Genomic DNA, 15071 nt, shown 5'->3' with positions numbered 1-15071 from the left:
AAAAGATAGGTATTGGATCACAGAGGTCAGCTGTATAGACTTACTATACAGCTTTCTAGGCTGTGTGGTTAAATGCTAATGGATTTCTTAAGTTGTCAGATATTAAAATAGTATGTGGGGAGCATGTTACAGTGTATCTTTTGTGCATAACAATTATTCATTATTTCGCATTCTTGGAAAACAAATAATTAAACAGCTGTCCAGTGATGATTACTGCATACGTTTGTAGTTCTTTCTCAAGAAAATATGTGGTGTCACTCAACACACAGCAAGCCCAAAGTTTCATAAAATGTTCCTTATATGTTAAAGTTGGGGATTATATACTTACTATATATTAAATTTGAATTTATGGGACATTATCTGACACAGTACAATCTGAAAAAGGTTTTGGATTAAGCTGGTGGAAACTGTTGATACTCTAAAGTTTTCCTTTCTTCCTTATTTATCCAGTCATTCCAATAGTAAGTTTAATTAAGAAGGAACATCTTTTACTTAAGTGAAATATTTTCATTTATTTTGTAAAGAGATGAGGAAGTAAAATTTTAAAAATGCTTTGTGCATCTTTAAAGATATCTTTCCCTTAACAAAAAGATACCTCTTTAAGATTGTAACAGTTTCAGTTAGTAATTCAATAGTATTTATAGGTTAAAGAGATATGGAAGAACTATCAAATATATACCAGATCAGTAGAGGGCTTGGGTGGAGGAGGACAGAAAAGAAAGACAAATTTTTAAAAATGGATTTCTTTAATAAATCTGAGGAAAGCCTTAATATGTAGTATTTCATATTTGTATAAAAATTTATTATCTCATGGTCATTATAATGTGGAATATTTAAGTACAGAAAATACCAGTTAATACAAATAAACCTACTCCTATCAAGTAGTTGAACAACTTACTACAGTTTGTTTCATTGTAGAAAAGAATGATATTTTTTGTAATAAAAATTAATTATACGGCAGGTGGACAGATGGTAAATTTTAGTGTTACTGTACATGTATACATGTCTAACAGGATATATAAGGATCTTTATGAATTCTATATGTGATTTTCAAATTTTAGTTAGGTTATACATATAGAAATAATCTGTTTTCTCACCAAGGTATTCAGTGTTGTAGAAACTGGTGAATAGCATTTGCAACAAATTGAAATGTCATGTGTTAAAACGAATTATAAACCTGAATTATGCTAATGAAACATGTTTTTGTTATCTGCATTACTTGACTTTCATCCTAAGATTGCAAATAAGAATTGTTGTGGGTGTCCACATTTTAATACATTTTTAAAATGTGTGGTCATTGTGCCTATCTGTAAATTGCATTCCAGAGAGAAAAGTGTTCCTTTTTTGTTCTGTAACAGATTGAGAGAGGCTGTAACTTTTTGTACTTGGCACTTAGCGTTCTTATCTTACAGGTTTTTAATAGGAGGTATGGATGAAGAGCAAGCATTTAAGTTTATAAGTTCTTGCTGTCATTATGATCCTTGAATTTAGGCTATGGACCATTTTGGGTCATTTCACATCCTATTAGACATTTTGTTCTCATGTCATATTTATCATGTGGACAATTGATTACAGATCTTGGAATTATACTAAATTAAGATGTCAAAGTGTGTTTCTTAATAAAACATGTTAAAATTGTATTCTATCAGAACTGAGTATAAAGTAGATACTGGCAGTCTGTAAAATAAAAACATTTCATATGCTATCTTTTTTGTAATCATTAGTTGACAGTAACTCCGAAGTTTTGGGTGTTTGCAGTTTTGTCAGTGGCCTTAATTTGGCTACAGTGGTGTCAGTGAAGCTTGAATTTATGCTGTTCAACGTAACTTGGCCTCTTTAGTTTTCTAACTCTTTATCTGGCATGCAGTATAAAAATGTAGTATGCTGATCATTTATGGTCTGTTTTTTCCTAGGACCAACTTAGAAAGCCGAACATTATTGCTACTTTATGTTATGTTCTTTTATATAGATTACTGTGTGTGTGTGTGTGTGTGTGTGTGTGTGTGTGTGTGTAAATACTTACAAGTCCAGATATTAATGCTTAGTTTGCTATGATTTTAGGGTTCAGCTCCAGAGATTGATCCTTCATCTGATGGTTCAAATTTTGGATGGGAGACAAAAATCAAAGCGTGGATGGATCGATACGAAGAGGCAAATAGTAACCAATATAGTGAGGGTGTTCAGAGGGAGGCACAAAGAATAGCTCTGAGATTAGGCAATGGAAATGACAAAAAAGAGATAAATAAATCAGATTTGAATACCAACAATTTGCTCTTCAAACCTCCTGTAGAGGTAAATATATCATTTGCCTAAAAATTATGAAACAAAGACCTTTTTCTAATGTATATCTTAACTGGTTAGACTGAAAGCAGTTAGGTTTAACTAATCTGAACATTTCTCTTATTTTAGAGCCATATACAAAAAAATAAGAAAATTCTGAAATCCGCAAAAGATTTGCCTCCTGATGCACTTATCATTGAGTACAGAGGGAAGTTTATGCTAAGAGAACAGTTTGAAGCAAATGGATATTTCTTTAAGAGGTATATTCATTTATTTTACTAGTTACCTGTTGTTAAGTATTGATTTTTTGGCTGTTTACCAAGATGCTGTGTGTTCATAAGCCTTTTGTTTTTCTAAGTTATCATTTTAATACTTTTAAAACTATGGTACAGTTGAACAGTGACTAATGATAACTTTTGAACTATAATAAAATATGACAAAAAGTAGATGTATTTCTGTCTCTTACCCATCTCTCTTACTGACATTCTTGCAACAGTTTACTTCAAAGATAAACAGCAGTATATAGGTGGACATTAATTTAAAACTATGATTACATAAGATTATAAGGAGTGAAGCCCTTTTGCATCCAGGACCTTACCTAGTTCCTTATAATTGCTAGAACCTGAAAACACCATTGGTGATCACAGGCAAAACCCCTTCCTCTTTATAACAGATGTTGGATTTGGTCTTACATTATTGCTACTTTCACCTCCTCCTTTCTTGGTACTAGAATGGCACTGGAGCCCTCTTCTATATATTTTTTGGGAGCATTTGATATGACCCCTTGCTTCCCAGAGGTCAGGAAATATGTTTGTATCTTTAGGGAGATAAGTCTATATGGTTATTAAAAGTATTTGTTGTTTATAACTTGAATTTTTAAGATTTGAAAGATATACAAATCTTTTACATAGCAAATTTGATCTGAAACAGTGCTAGAAATCAAAACTTAAATGTACTAGGCGATTAGGATTTTAAAGGTATCCAATTATGAATTCTCCTGTAAAGGCAGTAGTCACTCCCTTTTTATCTCATAAATTTGAATTTCTACCTTCAATTAATTACCTTTAATTTAGGTAAGGTTACTGGAGCAGGTAAAAATCTCATTAGCATGAACTAGCCCTTAACGAATGGGTTCTGGTATTAGACTGCCTGTGTTCAAGTCTTGGCTTCACTATTTACTTTGAATCTTTTAGAAGTTTCTTAACATGTTAATGGTTTATAATGCATTTCTTTCTTTGTAGACCATATCCTTTTGTTTTATTTTATTCTAAATTTCACGGGCTAGAAATGTGTGTTGATGCAAGGACTTTTGGGAATGAGGCTCGGTTCATTAGGCGTTCTTGTACACCCAATGCAGAGGTAAGCTTCTAAAAATCTTTTCAGGAGGCAAGGGTTTCAGGGGATGCATGGAATTGAGTATTAAACACAAGTCTGGTAGCCCTAAACTTTTTAACCATTGATGTGTTTTATATTCCTCAGCGTGTTTTCATTGCAAAAAATTAGGTGGTAATGGGCTGTGAGGTCTTAAAAATTGCTTTGCACACTGAAGAAATTGTGATGTTCTTTGTAAGAAGAAATATTAGATTTTTGTTTATTTCTGAAGCTCTACTTATGGGTCAAATATAAGATCTGATTGGATCAAGGTAGATGACAAAACTGAAAGCTAAAGTAGATTTTATATGTGCTACTACAAAATTTTTTATAAAACTGTGTTTTAATTTGGAGCATAAATTTTGGAGCATATTTCCGGGTTTTTTTTACATGCCAAAATAAACATTTTTAATTTATAGCTATGTTATAGTTGAGTTTAGGTTTTGAAGCCAGACTTAATAGATTCATGTCTTCTTTTTGACTTACTAGCTTTGTAACCTGGTCTGTGTTCTATAAAAAGTGGTTATGAGGACTCAATGGAGTAAATACATATGAAGTACCTAGAACAGTGTCTGTCATAGAAAAGTGTGGTGTTAACTGTTCCATTACTGATTATTGTATTTCATCAAATCGAGGGTGTCATCATTTACAAAACTCCCAATTTCAGAGATACTCAGGGGTAAAAAAAAAAAATAGGCATTGTAGAATTGATGAAGTGTCATGTTTTTTCTTCTTTTTTTAGTATTTGCTTTTTAATGCTACATGGTGGGCCGTAGAGTTTGCATCACTATGCTTCCGTCCAGTTGAAAACCACCGATTTATAGTTACAAGTCTTGAACTGCATATTTTCCATGTTGTACTTAGGAATTACTTTGAAAATTTTTCAAAATTGCAGGATGGGATACTTCTAAAAGTAGAAAAAATTTATAAAAATATAAAATTATTTTTTTAACTAACAGGTGAGGCATGAAATTGAAGATGGAACCATACATCTTTACATTTATTCTATACAGACTATTCCAAAAGGAACTGAAATTACTATTGCCTTTGATTTTGACTATGGGAATTGGTAAGTTCAAGTCTGTGTATATGTTAATCTGTTTTGCAGTAGTTCCTTAATGTCCTCCTAAAAATTTATGTATTTGCATTACTTTTATAGCTTTTCATTTGTATTTATCATGAGGCAATTAAAAAATCATAGCCCTAATTCAGCCATACAACACTGACCTTGTTTATGTGAGAATTTTCTCTTTCTGGTATTTTAGGGGGTACAGTGTTAGTGATATAATTAATTTGGCTGATCAGTGTGAATGGGTAATTGAACGTTTTGCCCCTCAAAACAAAGAAATTCAGGGTACATGGGTGGCTCTAACAGTTAAGCATCCAACTCTTGATTTGGGCTCAGGTCATGATCTCACAGTTCTGTTCTTGAGAGTGAGCCCCGCGTTGGGCTCTGCGCTGACAGTGCTGAGCCTGCTTGGGACTTCCTCTTTCTCTCTCAAAACAAATAAACTTAAAAAAAAACAAAAAACAAAAGCAACAGAAATTGTGTGAAGTTTTCTTGCAGTAAAAGTGTTTGTTGGAGTACTGTAAGGAAGTTCTGAGAACTGCTGTTCTGAAACACTAGGGAAGAAAGTTAAAGTTAATTCTGATATAAAAGCTTCCATTTAAATTTTATGTATTTATACATAATATAATACAAAATTATACAAATATAATACAAATATACAAAATTATAATCTGTATTATTTTGCATTCATCTTCTCTCATTCATTACTTTGAGATTTAGTTCTGTTGTTAGGTGTGGCTCTAGTTCATTTATTTTCACTGTTGATGGCATTTATCCATTCCACTATTGGTGGACCTTTAGATTTACCAAAAGTGCTCCTGTGGCTTTTTGAACACGTCTTTGTGGGTACATGTTCTCTCTGTGGTACGGAATTAGGGGTGTACTCGCTGGGTTGTAGAGTGTGCACAGCCTCAGTTTTCACCAGACATGGGTTAATTTTTAATTTGAGTATAATTGACATATAATGTTATATTAGAAAACACTAATTCTAAAAGATATGTGCACCCCTATGTTTATTGCAGTATTATTTACAATAACCAAGATATGGATAATGACCAGTTTCTATTCTTGCAGCTTTACTTCCTTGCTCCATTCTCGTTATGACTTTAAAAATTGATGCTAATCCATGTGAAATGGTATCTTTTTATATTTTTAATTACCATTTTCTTTGGTTATTTTTTGACCCAAGGATCTTTTTATATATTGTCATTTGGGTTTCCACTCTGATGAATTGGTTAATCATCTTCCATTTTGCTCCTGGGCAGTCTTTTTCATACTGATTTTTGGGGGGATGGTTCCTTTTGTATCTTGTGTATTCGGTTATAAGCATTTCAGTTCATTTCCTCCTATTCTGTATTTTATCTTTAAATTTTTCTATGGTAACCTATTTAAATGCCTAAGTTTTAAATATCCATTATGTTTTCTGTCAGTGAAATTCCTCTTCCTGCCCTGTGCATCTCTACTTAATTGTTGGCAGTCAGATTTATTATAACTTCAGCATTTCCTTGTTAGCCCTTTCTCCCCCCAGAAGGTGGAAAATTTAGCATAATGGCTCTTTGCCCATTGCTTTGAAAGACTGTATCCCATAAGTGGTTAAGAATATAAGCTTTTTATAATCTGGTTTCAAATCCTAGCTTGGTTGCTTATTATTAGCTATATAACCTTCTTATCCCTTTGTGCTTTGTTACAGCACAAGTAATGTGAGAATAATAATACTCACCAAACAGCAATGTTTTGAAAATTCAGTGAGTTTAAGATACGTAAAGTGTTCAGGGATGCCTGGGTGGCTCAATTGGTTGAGCATCTGACTCTTGATTTCAGCTCAGGTCTTGATCTCAGGGTCATGAGATTGAGCCCCAGGTCTGGCTCTGCACTGGGTGTGAAGCCTGCTTAAGATTCTCTCTCTCCCTGTCTCTCACTCTTTCCCTCCCCCCCCCACCTCTGCCCTTTCCCCACTCGAGCTCCTGTGTGTGCACACATTCTCAAAAAAAAAAAAAAAAAAAAAAGATATGTAAAGTGTTTAAAACAATTCCTGGCACAAAATAAGTGCTTGGTAAACATGAGCTATTAGCCATCATTATTTGGAGTTCTATTATCCTGAAATCAAAACATCTAGAAAGTTTCAACCTAGTTTCTAGCAATACCTGATTTGGGGAGATGGGGGAGTAGATCATAAATTTTTGAGTTCTATCCCTGATTCACAGATTTAGCAAGTTTGACTTATACTAGTCTTGAAAGTGAGCAAGTAGGAGTATTAGAAACTTTTTTATTGTGAACAAACACTAAACTAATTAAAACATGTAAAGTGGGAGGCTTCTACTGTTTAACTCCGATTTTGGCATGCTGCCTGTATCCTAGAGAGAAATTGAACGTTGGTGGTAGAGATACGGAGGGCAGAGTTAAGAAATATTGAAGAGATGAAAAGTGTGAGCTTTGGACTCCCCTAAACCTGTACCTGAATGCTGTCCCAACCATTTAGCTAGCATGTGACGTTGGACAAAATGCTGCCCCTCTCTGCCCATTAATCTTGTCTGTATGGTGGGAGTAATATATATCACTGCAGTGAAGATGAGAGTGCAATTATTTTTCAAGCTTCCATTTGAAAGAGAGAACATGTAAGGAGGGGCAAAAAGAAGCATAACTTTACCTTTTTTCAAAGACACTTGGTTATTGAAGTCATTCCTTAAAGTAAAATACAAACTAGTTAGGGTTTGGGACCACTGAAGTAAATACTGTTTTTGCCTTAATGTAAGCCACAGTATCATTTTACTTAAAAAGGCTCAGTTTTAATTTGAGTTGCTTCTCTAAACCATAACTGGTTATCCTTTTGATTGAAGGCCCAATCTCTGGTCAGAAATCAACTTCAAATGATTATGTTTTTTAAGTGAGGAAATAAAATCTCTTTTGTGATAGTTACCATAGGAATGCAAATTAGTGAAAAGGATTGCTCATAAATAGTAGTAGCATAGAATTTACAGAGTTGCAGCTTAAAGTGGATAAGAAGATTTTAAAGTTTGCATCCTGAATAAATATTTAACCGGTTATCTTTCCAGTAAGTACAAGGTGGACTGCGCATGCCTCAAAGAAAATCCAGAGTGCCCTGTTCTAAAACGTAGTTCTGAATCCACGGAAAACATCAATAGCGGTTATGAGACCAGAAGGAAAAAAGGAAAAAAAGAAAAGGATATTTCAAAAGAAAAAGATACACAAAATCAGAATATTACTCTGGATTGTGAAGGAACAACCAACAAAATGAAGAGCCCAGAAACTAAACAAAGAAAGCTTTCTCCCCTGAGACTATCAGTATCAAATAATCAGGTACTGAACTATGCTCTTCTGATTGTCAGCCGAAGTCAACAAAAGAAAATAACTTGTCATATTTTAACCTCTTTTTTGCTTTATGTAAAATGGTTTAAATTTTTTAAGTTAAACCTGTTATTTAATGAAGTACTTAGAAACATAAAACACAGGTTCTACTAGAATTTGTGCATTGTTAGTAAATAACTCAGCCAGCATATCCTTGCAGAATTGAATGCAAGATATTTCTATAACTGGGTAATTAAAAACTTCTTCCAGATGGTATTGTCCTTATGTTAATAAAATTCTTATTTAAAGTCTTAATTTCCTTTTTTAAATATTTGAGGCATAATTCTATAAGGATGAGAGATAAGATTGTTCAGAGAAAATTCTCTTAACATGTACGGTAATTTGGAGGAATGAGTTTGCCCTCTATGTCTGCTTTGCCAGGGAATAGTTTGTTTTCTGCCCTCTACACAAATGAAAGTTAGGGACCATTTAAATGTGAAAATTAAGTACAGTTTTACTCATCTCCAGTACCCCATCTTCCTTAATTTAACAATAGTTTAATCAATTTAATAATTTCCCTTAAGTTTCAAATTGAACAAACATTTATTGGGCACTTGGTGTTTGTAGGCACTGGGTCTCATGAAGTAATTTTGTATGTTCATGTTTTGGGAAGACTATAAACAGAAGGCTGTGCTACCATATTTGACCTTGTGGGCTCTATTGATAACACTGACTCTAACTTTAAAAAGCAAAATTATTTGCATAATTTTGAAAGTGTTGAATTAAAACCAGTTTTAAAATTCTGAAACGTATTTAAGTAGGCTTATAATTTTCCTACGTTGAATTTGTTAGTTGTGGTTGAAAGGCATTTATAATAGTGCAGTGTCCCTAGTTTGTAGATGGAATAGTAGTATCTATAAAGCAGTCATTTCCATCTTTCAGGAACCAGATTTTATTGATGATATAGAAGAAAAAACTCCCATTAGCAATGAAGTAGAAATGGAATCAGAGGAGCAGATTGCAGAAAGGAAAAGGAAGATGGTAAGTTGGGAAGCCAGTAGCTGCTTCATGCTGTCACTTGCGCTTATGACAGCTGCTCTTCCCATAGTCATTGTCGCTGCCTTTAGGAGGCCTGTTGTTTGTTTCAAGTTAGCAAACAGGATGTGCCGCTGAGCATTTCTGTTTGGCTTTGTTGTTACCATTCAAGTAACTTGCACTAATCTTTTATATATTTACTGTGTGTTCATTAGACATTTTAGAATGTGACATTTAAGAAATTTTGAACATTTTTGAAGCTGAGAACTATCAATAAATTTTAATGCCAGAATCACTGTTCAAAATGTCTTTCATTAGCTAAATGTACCTTTCACTTCATAATTTAATGTAAAGCAAAAATGGAATTTTAAAGCTTATAATAGCACCAAATAAATGGCTTATGCAAAAAAAACAAAAAAAAAACAAACAAAAAAAAACAACCCACTGTTTGGTAGCTACTATTTCTGTATCTCATACTGGTATCACAAGATTTTCATTAAAATACGTTTAGAATTTATATTCCTTGTTCCGCTTTTTATACATATATTTGCAAATAAATAATACAAGATATTTTCATAGAAGTCCATGGTAATTTGGCAGTGGATATAATATTTAGGCGAGTTAAGAAAGTTTTGTGATATAGTTTGCCCAAAGATTTGAAGATGATTTTACACACCAACTAATGATCTTACTATGGGTTTTCCCCACTCCCTTTTATTTTGTTTCATGTCTGTGATTTTCATGCTGAATTCCATGGAATTGCAGGTGTCATGTACTTAGGGAAGGGTAGGATCTTTGGAATTTGGTCATTGTAGGCCTACTTAATTTGTCTTTTTTATTGCCTGGATAGTCATTCCTCCAACATGGTTTTATTGTTGATGTTCAGAATTGTGAAAGCAAAGCCCAACTTTTGCAGTCTGCAGGTTTCACAAACACTGCTGTGAGGGGACAGGGTAATGTTAGAGATCAGAGAGAAGAAAAACAACTAGGAGAAAATACTGGACGTGGTTGGTTATAAAGAAAGGAGGAGGGTTTTTTTTCCTATACCTAAAGGAATTATCTTGAACCCTTTTCAAGATGTGGTTACATCTGAATTATCTGTACCTACCCAAATCACCTGTGGCCCTTTCTTGAGGAGATTTTCAGTATTGGCCTGTTCATTCCACAGTTGCCACAGCAGCATATTTGCGCTAATCTGCAAAACCAATTTGGAGTATCACTGGTTTTGGATGATGCATGTGTATGATAAGGAGGAACCTCTTTCATAAGTTAAGGGCTACAACAATCACTTTGAAAAATCATGAAATTTTTAAAAAACAGGTTATATGCCCTTAAAATAATTTTACTCAGGTTGCATTTTGTTTAAAAGTTTTTATGACTGTGGGGCTACTTTTAAAATTTATCTATTAATGCTGAGAAAATCCATGAACTTTAGAACATCCTCATTTTCAGATCCCAGAAAATAGAAATACCCTTTTGCTGATCGAACTTTGGACAAACAAAAAGGCTTACTTGGGAATCCATTTTTGGTCAGGATTTTACCTGTTAGTATGCTATATTAATATAGGCAAATGCTTTAAATTTTATATCCATTTTAGCATATTCATTTTAATATCTGCCTCTAAGGTAGCTGCTGTGCAGCTGGGTGTTTTTCATACAAATAAAATGTGGAAAACTTGCAAAGTATCAGTGTTTAGAATTTGGTATTTTGAAGGGATATGAAATAAATATTTAAAAATCTTTGGCTCCTTGACCCTCAAAATCATTGCAGTGTTATTTCTAATTGGTACATTTGCTTTGATATTTTAATTACAGAATTTTTGGGTATGGTCAAATAAGCAGAATGTAAAAGCACTGTTGGCATTCTTAAGCCAGTTGGCATGATCTCTCCCCACCCCTTGCCACATACTGGTATTTTTGAGGACCAAAATATTTGGCTTTGAAAAGTTTAAATATTAATCAGCCTTTGGTGTCTGCCTTTTGTATTGGGTAGGTTAACAGTAGTAGTTAGAAACATTAAGGTCAGCTCCTGAGAGACTGAAATTTCCTCCTGTGAGAGGAAAGACTTTAAATCATTATTGGGTACTAGTTCTCTTGTAGATTTACAAGATTGGGATACAAAAGGAGTTAGTCCTACTCTCCTCCCAGATAAATACCATGTAATGTCCAAATTCAAATATACTTTAGCCTATCCTTTTGTAGTGTAGCTTGAGCCATATGAAATTGTTGATTTGACAGTGTTTACCTACACAAATGGAAGTTTCATACATGACCTAATATTTAGCATTTTGCTCAGTCTCCAAAAATTGCACTGGTGGAAGTATGTATTTTGGTTGCTTCTTTTTTTTTTTTTTTTGGTGAGAATGGAAGACCAATGTCTCTGCCTTCCAGGGCATTTATAGAAACTATTATGGTGCAGCAAGAAATGTGGTAAAGGAGCTATAAATATGATAGGTAACTTACAGCTGTGGTTGGAGGTAGGGTCAAAGACCATTTCATGAAGTAGGTACTATTTAGGATGGACCTTAGGGGTGGGGTTTAAACAAGTACAGATTACCTTGTAACTAAATTGTATGGAGTACAATGTATGGAGTTACATGGAGTACAGAAATAGCCCTCCAGGGGAAAGAGCCTGGAGGTAATTGTAAAAGTGATAAATCATATTTGGCTGGGATTATATAGGTGGTTTTTTGGGGTGGGGGAACAGGGAGATAAGGTTGGTTGATAGCAGATCACATGAAGTGTTGAATGATAAAGATTTCATGGAAGAATGTTTATTCAAATTACTATGTGGCCAGATAGAAAGCTATTCTTTTATTAAAAAATTTATTTTTCCCTCTATTATTTTTCCCCCTTAAAAAGTTGTTACCTACTTACGAAAGCACACCTGTGTCTAAATGGTATAGAACTGAATAAATAGATGGTTTCCTTTTAGCTAGTAAGAGATACCTCTTTGGCGGTGGTTGGAACTGACTTTGGAGAATCTTAAAATCAACCCCGTTAAGCTATGGCAGTTGAAATGCAAGTAGGCCGTTTATACTCACCTGATTCCAAAACCAGGGCACTACTGAGTGGATTCCCCCAGGTGCACGGGAGGTGAAGTAAGGGGAGGTGAGGTGGCCATATAACCTTGTCAGAAGTAAAGAAAGTATGCAGAAAGGGGTTAGATTTTGGGAAGCTCATCGTATTTTGTTGAACTAACATGTGATCAATTAAAGTATAAAGCTTTTGAAAATTTTAAATAAAAATCAGGCTTGCCCCAGTGTATAATGACATGAAAAGACCCTCTTGAAGTATCTGCTGATACTAAGAATTGAAGATCACTAGAATATAAACTACGTAAGGGTGAGAATTTATAATTTTATAAACTGTTACAGCCCCAGTTCCTGTGGAAAAAAATTCCAGGTGTTTATAAAGTACATAAATGAGCCTACTAAATGTTTGTGGCAGCCATTTAAGTAGAGATATAGGTAGGCCCATGAATGTGAATTAAGTGAAGCTTCCTTATAGCCCAGGTAGTGCCCTGGAGGCCTTGCCAGGATGCAGGATTTGCCATAATTTTCTTATCCCTCATCCTTCACATCAGAAATTATTCCACAGAACACTAATATGTTTTGTGGGGTAGGGGGCGGGCGAAGCTCTGGGGCCAGTTGAGTTTAGTAAACAGTGCTTTAGATCCCCAACTTTGAGTTCTTCAGTATATACATAGTGGTGTGTTTAAAAATTTGAAAAATTCTGTTTATGAAGGCATTTTGTAAATTTTGACACCCTTCCAACTTGTTTGTGGTGATACCGTTGACATCCCACAGATTTTTATCTGATGGAACAAGCATCCTGTGGGAAAACACTACTGTTAATTCCTCTAGGGAAGTAACTTGACTTAGAAGATAGCTTTAGAAAATGCCGAAGAAATTTTAATAGTAAGATATCAGGATAAATGCCTTGCCAGGAAAGCCATCTGATGACATGTGAAATATATCCCCCATCTCACTTTTCTCTTCTTATAACATGATTAAGTTGATGTCGGTTACCAATTCTGATTTTCTTAGGTCCCATGTTCTCATCACAGAGTTTAGGAATTGTGTTTCTAAAGACGAGTAATTAATGACATTATGGTATTGAACAGCAAATGGGAACCCATTTATTTTTATTAGGGTTCTATTCAAACAAAATGAGGATATTCAGCTTTAGCTGCTTTGTAATAAATTCAAGATTTCCCAAATCTCATTTAAATACTTCACTCATGCTTTCATATAACAGTGACATATGCTTTATATAATGTATATACAGTTCTTATTCATTTAACAAAAATGAGTGTTTGCTATACACTGAGCACCATTGAAAGTACTGGGTGAAAAAGAAGGCAAGGTTCTGGAGAAGCTTTCATGGAACACAAGTGCATGGAATAAGAAACAAATATCAAAAAGGAAACAGTACTGTGCAGAGAAACTGAATCATTGTGTGGCAGAGAAGAAATGGGGATACTCCACAAGCCATACTGACTATTTGCAATTATTTTATTGGTAATCAATAATCTTAACCATTTTTTAAAAGATTAATAAATTAATCTCTAACTCTTGTTCGAGAGGATAAGCAAAGTCATTTGAGTAAGGAATCCCTTTTACTTTCTGTTTCAAGGCTATGGGTGGGGTAATTTAGCAGACTGGCCCTCCAGGTTCCCTTTCCTTTAAAAGGCAAGTTTTTAAAGAAGAACCACTTCTTATCTGTTAGCAAGGGAAAAAAGGAAACCTTGAGTCTCTAGATGTCTTCATTTTGTTTCCTTCTCAATTCTTTAGCTCTACTACTAAGCACATTTCCCTTTAAAGCTAGTGTGGGGCACAGTTCATCAGCTTATTTTCACTCAGTTAAAAAGTACCAGTTATTGCTAATTGGGATGAATTATAACAATTTACTCAGTGGGGTTTATTTTTTCAGTTGCAATATTGTATCAAACTTTAAGCCGTGTTCTTTAGTATGTACCCCTACAACTATATTGGACTTTACCTTTTCCCCATTTGTTGAATAGGAGTCTTAGACAAGTTCTCCATAGTCTCTTCCAAGCTTATCAAGTTAGAGGATTTCAAGTCAGGTTTGTGTTCCAGTGTTTACATACGGAAGCACAAAATTGGAATAAAAATTTTCAAAATACCCACTCCTCAAGTGATAAAATGCCTTTAAGGGATAGTAAGCAGACTTTATTCGCTTACAGGAATTACAGCACTCTATATTTGCTGCTGTAAAACCATAAACTAAAATACAGGTCATAAAAGCAATTTGTTGATCTCATCAGAGAGCCTTCATAGTTTCAGCTTAGCTCCCAATACTCCAGCGTTAACAATGTGTCACTTTCATTCCTGAAAGGCAAACCTGTTTAACTGTAATTTCTGGATCAGCGTCAATAATTGCCCAGCTCACAGATAATACAGTGATCCTGAGGTCTGCTCATGGGCTTGGAATGAGTCCTGGTTATAGAACATGTCTTATGTGACAAGTATAATCTCAACTACATCAAGCACAGATGTTAGGGTCTGCTGAGGTTAATTAGGACTCCTGATTTCACTGATCCCCTACACAGGCTGTCACTACCCTAAGCCATAATATATAAAACTGGTTATTTTCCAGGTAGGTCTGTAAAATTGGTGCTAAGTTTTCAGTCATTAACTAGATACTATATGTATGGTTATGTGTCAAAGAATGTATTGGATGCATTGGTGAAAATGCTGAATGACCTGGGAACCTTCAGGAATTTAAAATAAAATTAGATCAGTGTGCTAATGATTTTTTTCATGTAGAAAATCAAAAGCATGCTTACATTTCCAACATTTGTGTGTTTTTAAGATGAAGTTGGGTTAAAGGTATTAGGATATCTCTTTAGTGCTTTGGCTGACAGTTGTAGTAAATGTGAGAGGAGTTATGCTTTATTTTGCTTATGTAGTGTTACTGGTGGTTAAATGGAGAGAGTAAATTAGGAACCAGGAACCTTGGATAAGAATTATGGCTCTGCCTTTGA

The 15071-nt window shown here is 34.3% G+C and overlaps 1 protein-coding gene across 1 annotated transcript in view; it reads left to right on the top strand.

Moving 5' to 3' along the window:
* Positions 1-15071, top strand: part of KMT2E (lysine methyltransferase 2E (inactive)) — a 99864-nt gene that overhangs the window by 70994 nt on the left and 13799 nt on the right. Inside the window, 6 exon segments of the mRNA XM_047096473.1 lie at positions 2062-2292; positions 2410-2540; positions 3522-3639; positions 4611-4720; positions 7774-8038; positions 8969-9067. Coding sequence (XP_046952429.1) covers positions 2062-2292; positions 2410-2540; positions 3522-3639; positions 4611-4720; positions 7774-8038; positions 8969-9067 — 954 coding nt within the window.

Source organism: Lynx rufus, unplaced genomic scaffold (genome assembly GCF_022079265.1).
Source record: "Lynx rufus isolate CCGP_SWC_20201006 ecotype Redwood Valley unplaced genomic scaffold, mLynRuf1.p SCAF_4, whole genome shotgun sequence".
Lineage (NCBI taxonomy): Eukaryota > Metazoa > Chordata > Mammalia > Carnivora > Felidae > Lynx > Lynx rufus.
Note: the sequence above shows the minus strand (reverse complement) of the source record. Positions and strands in the feature narration are given on the sequence as shown.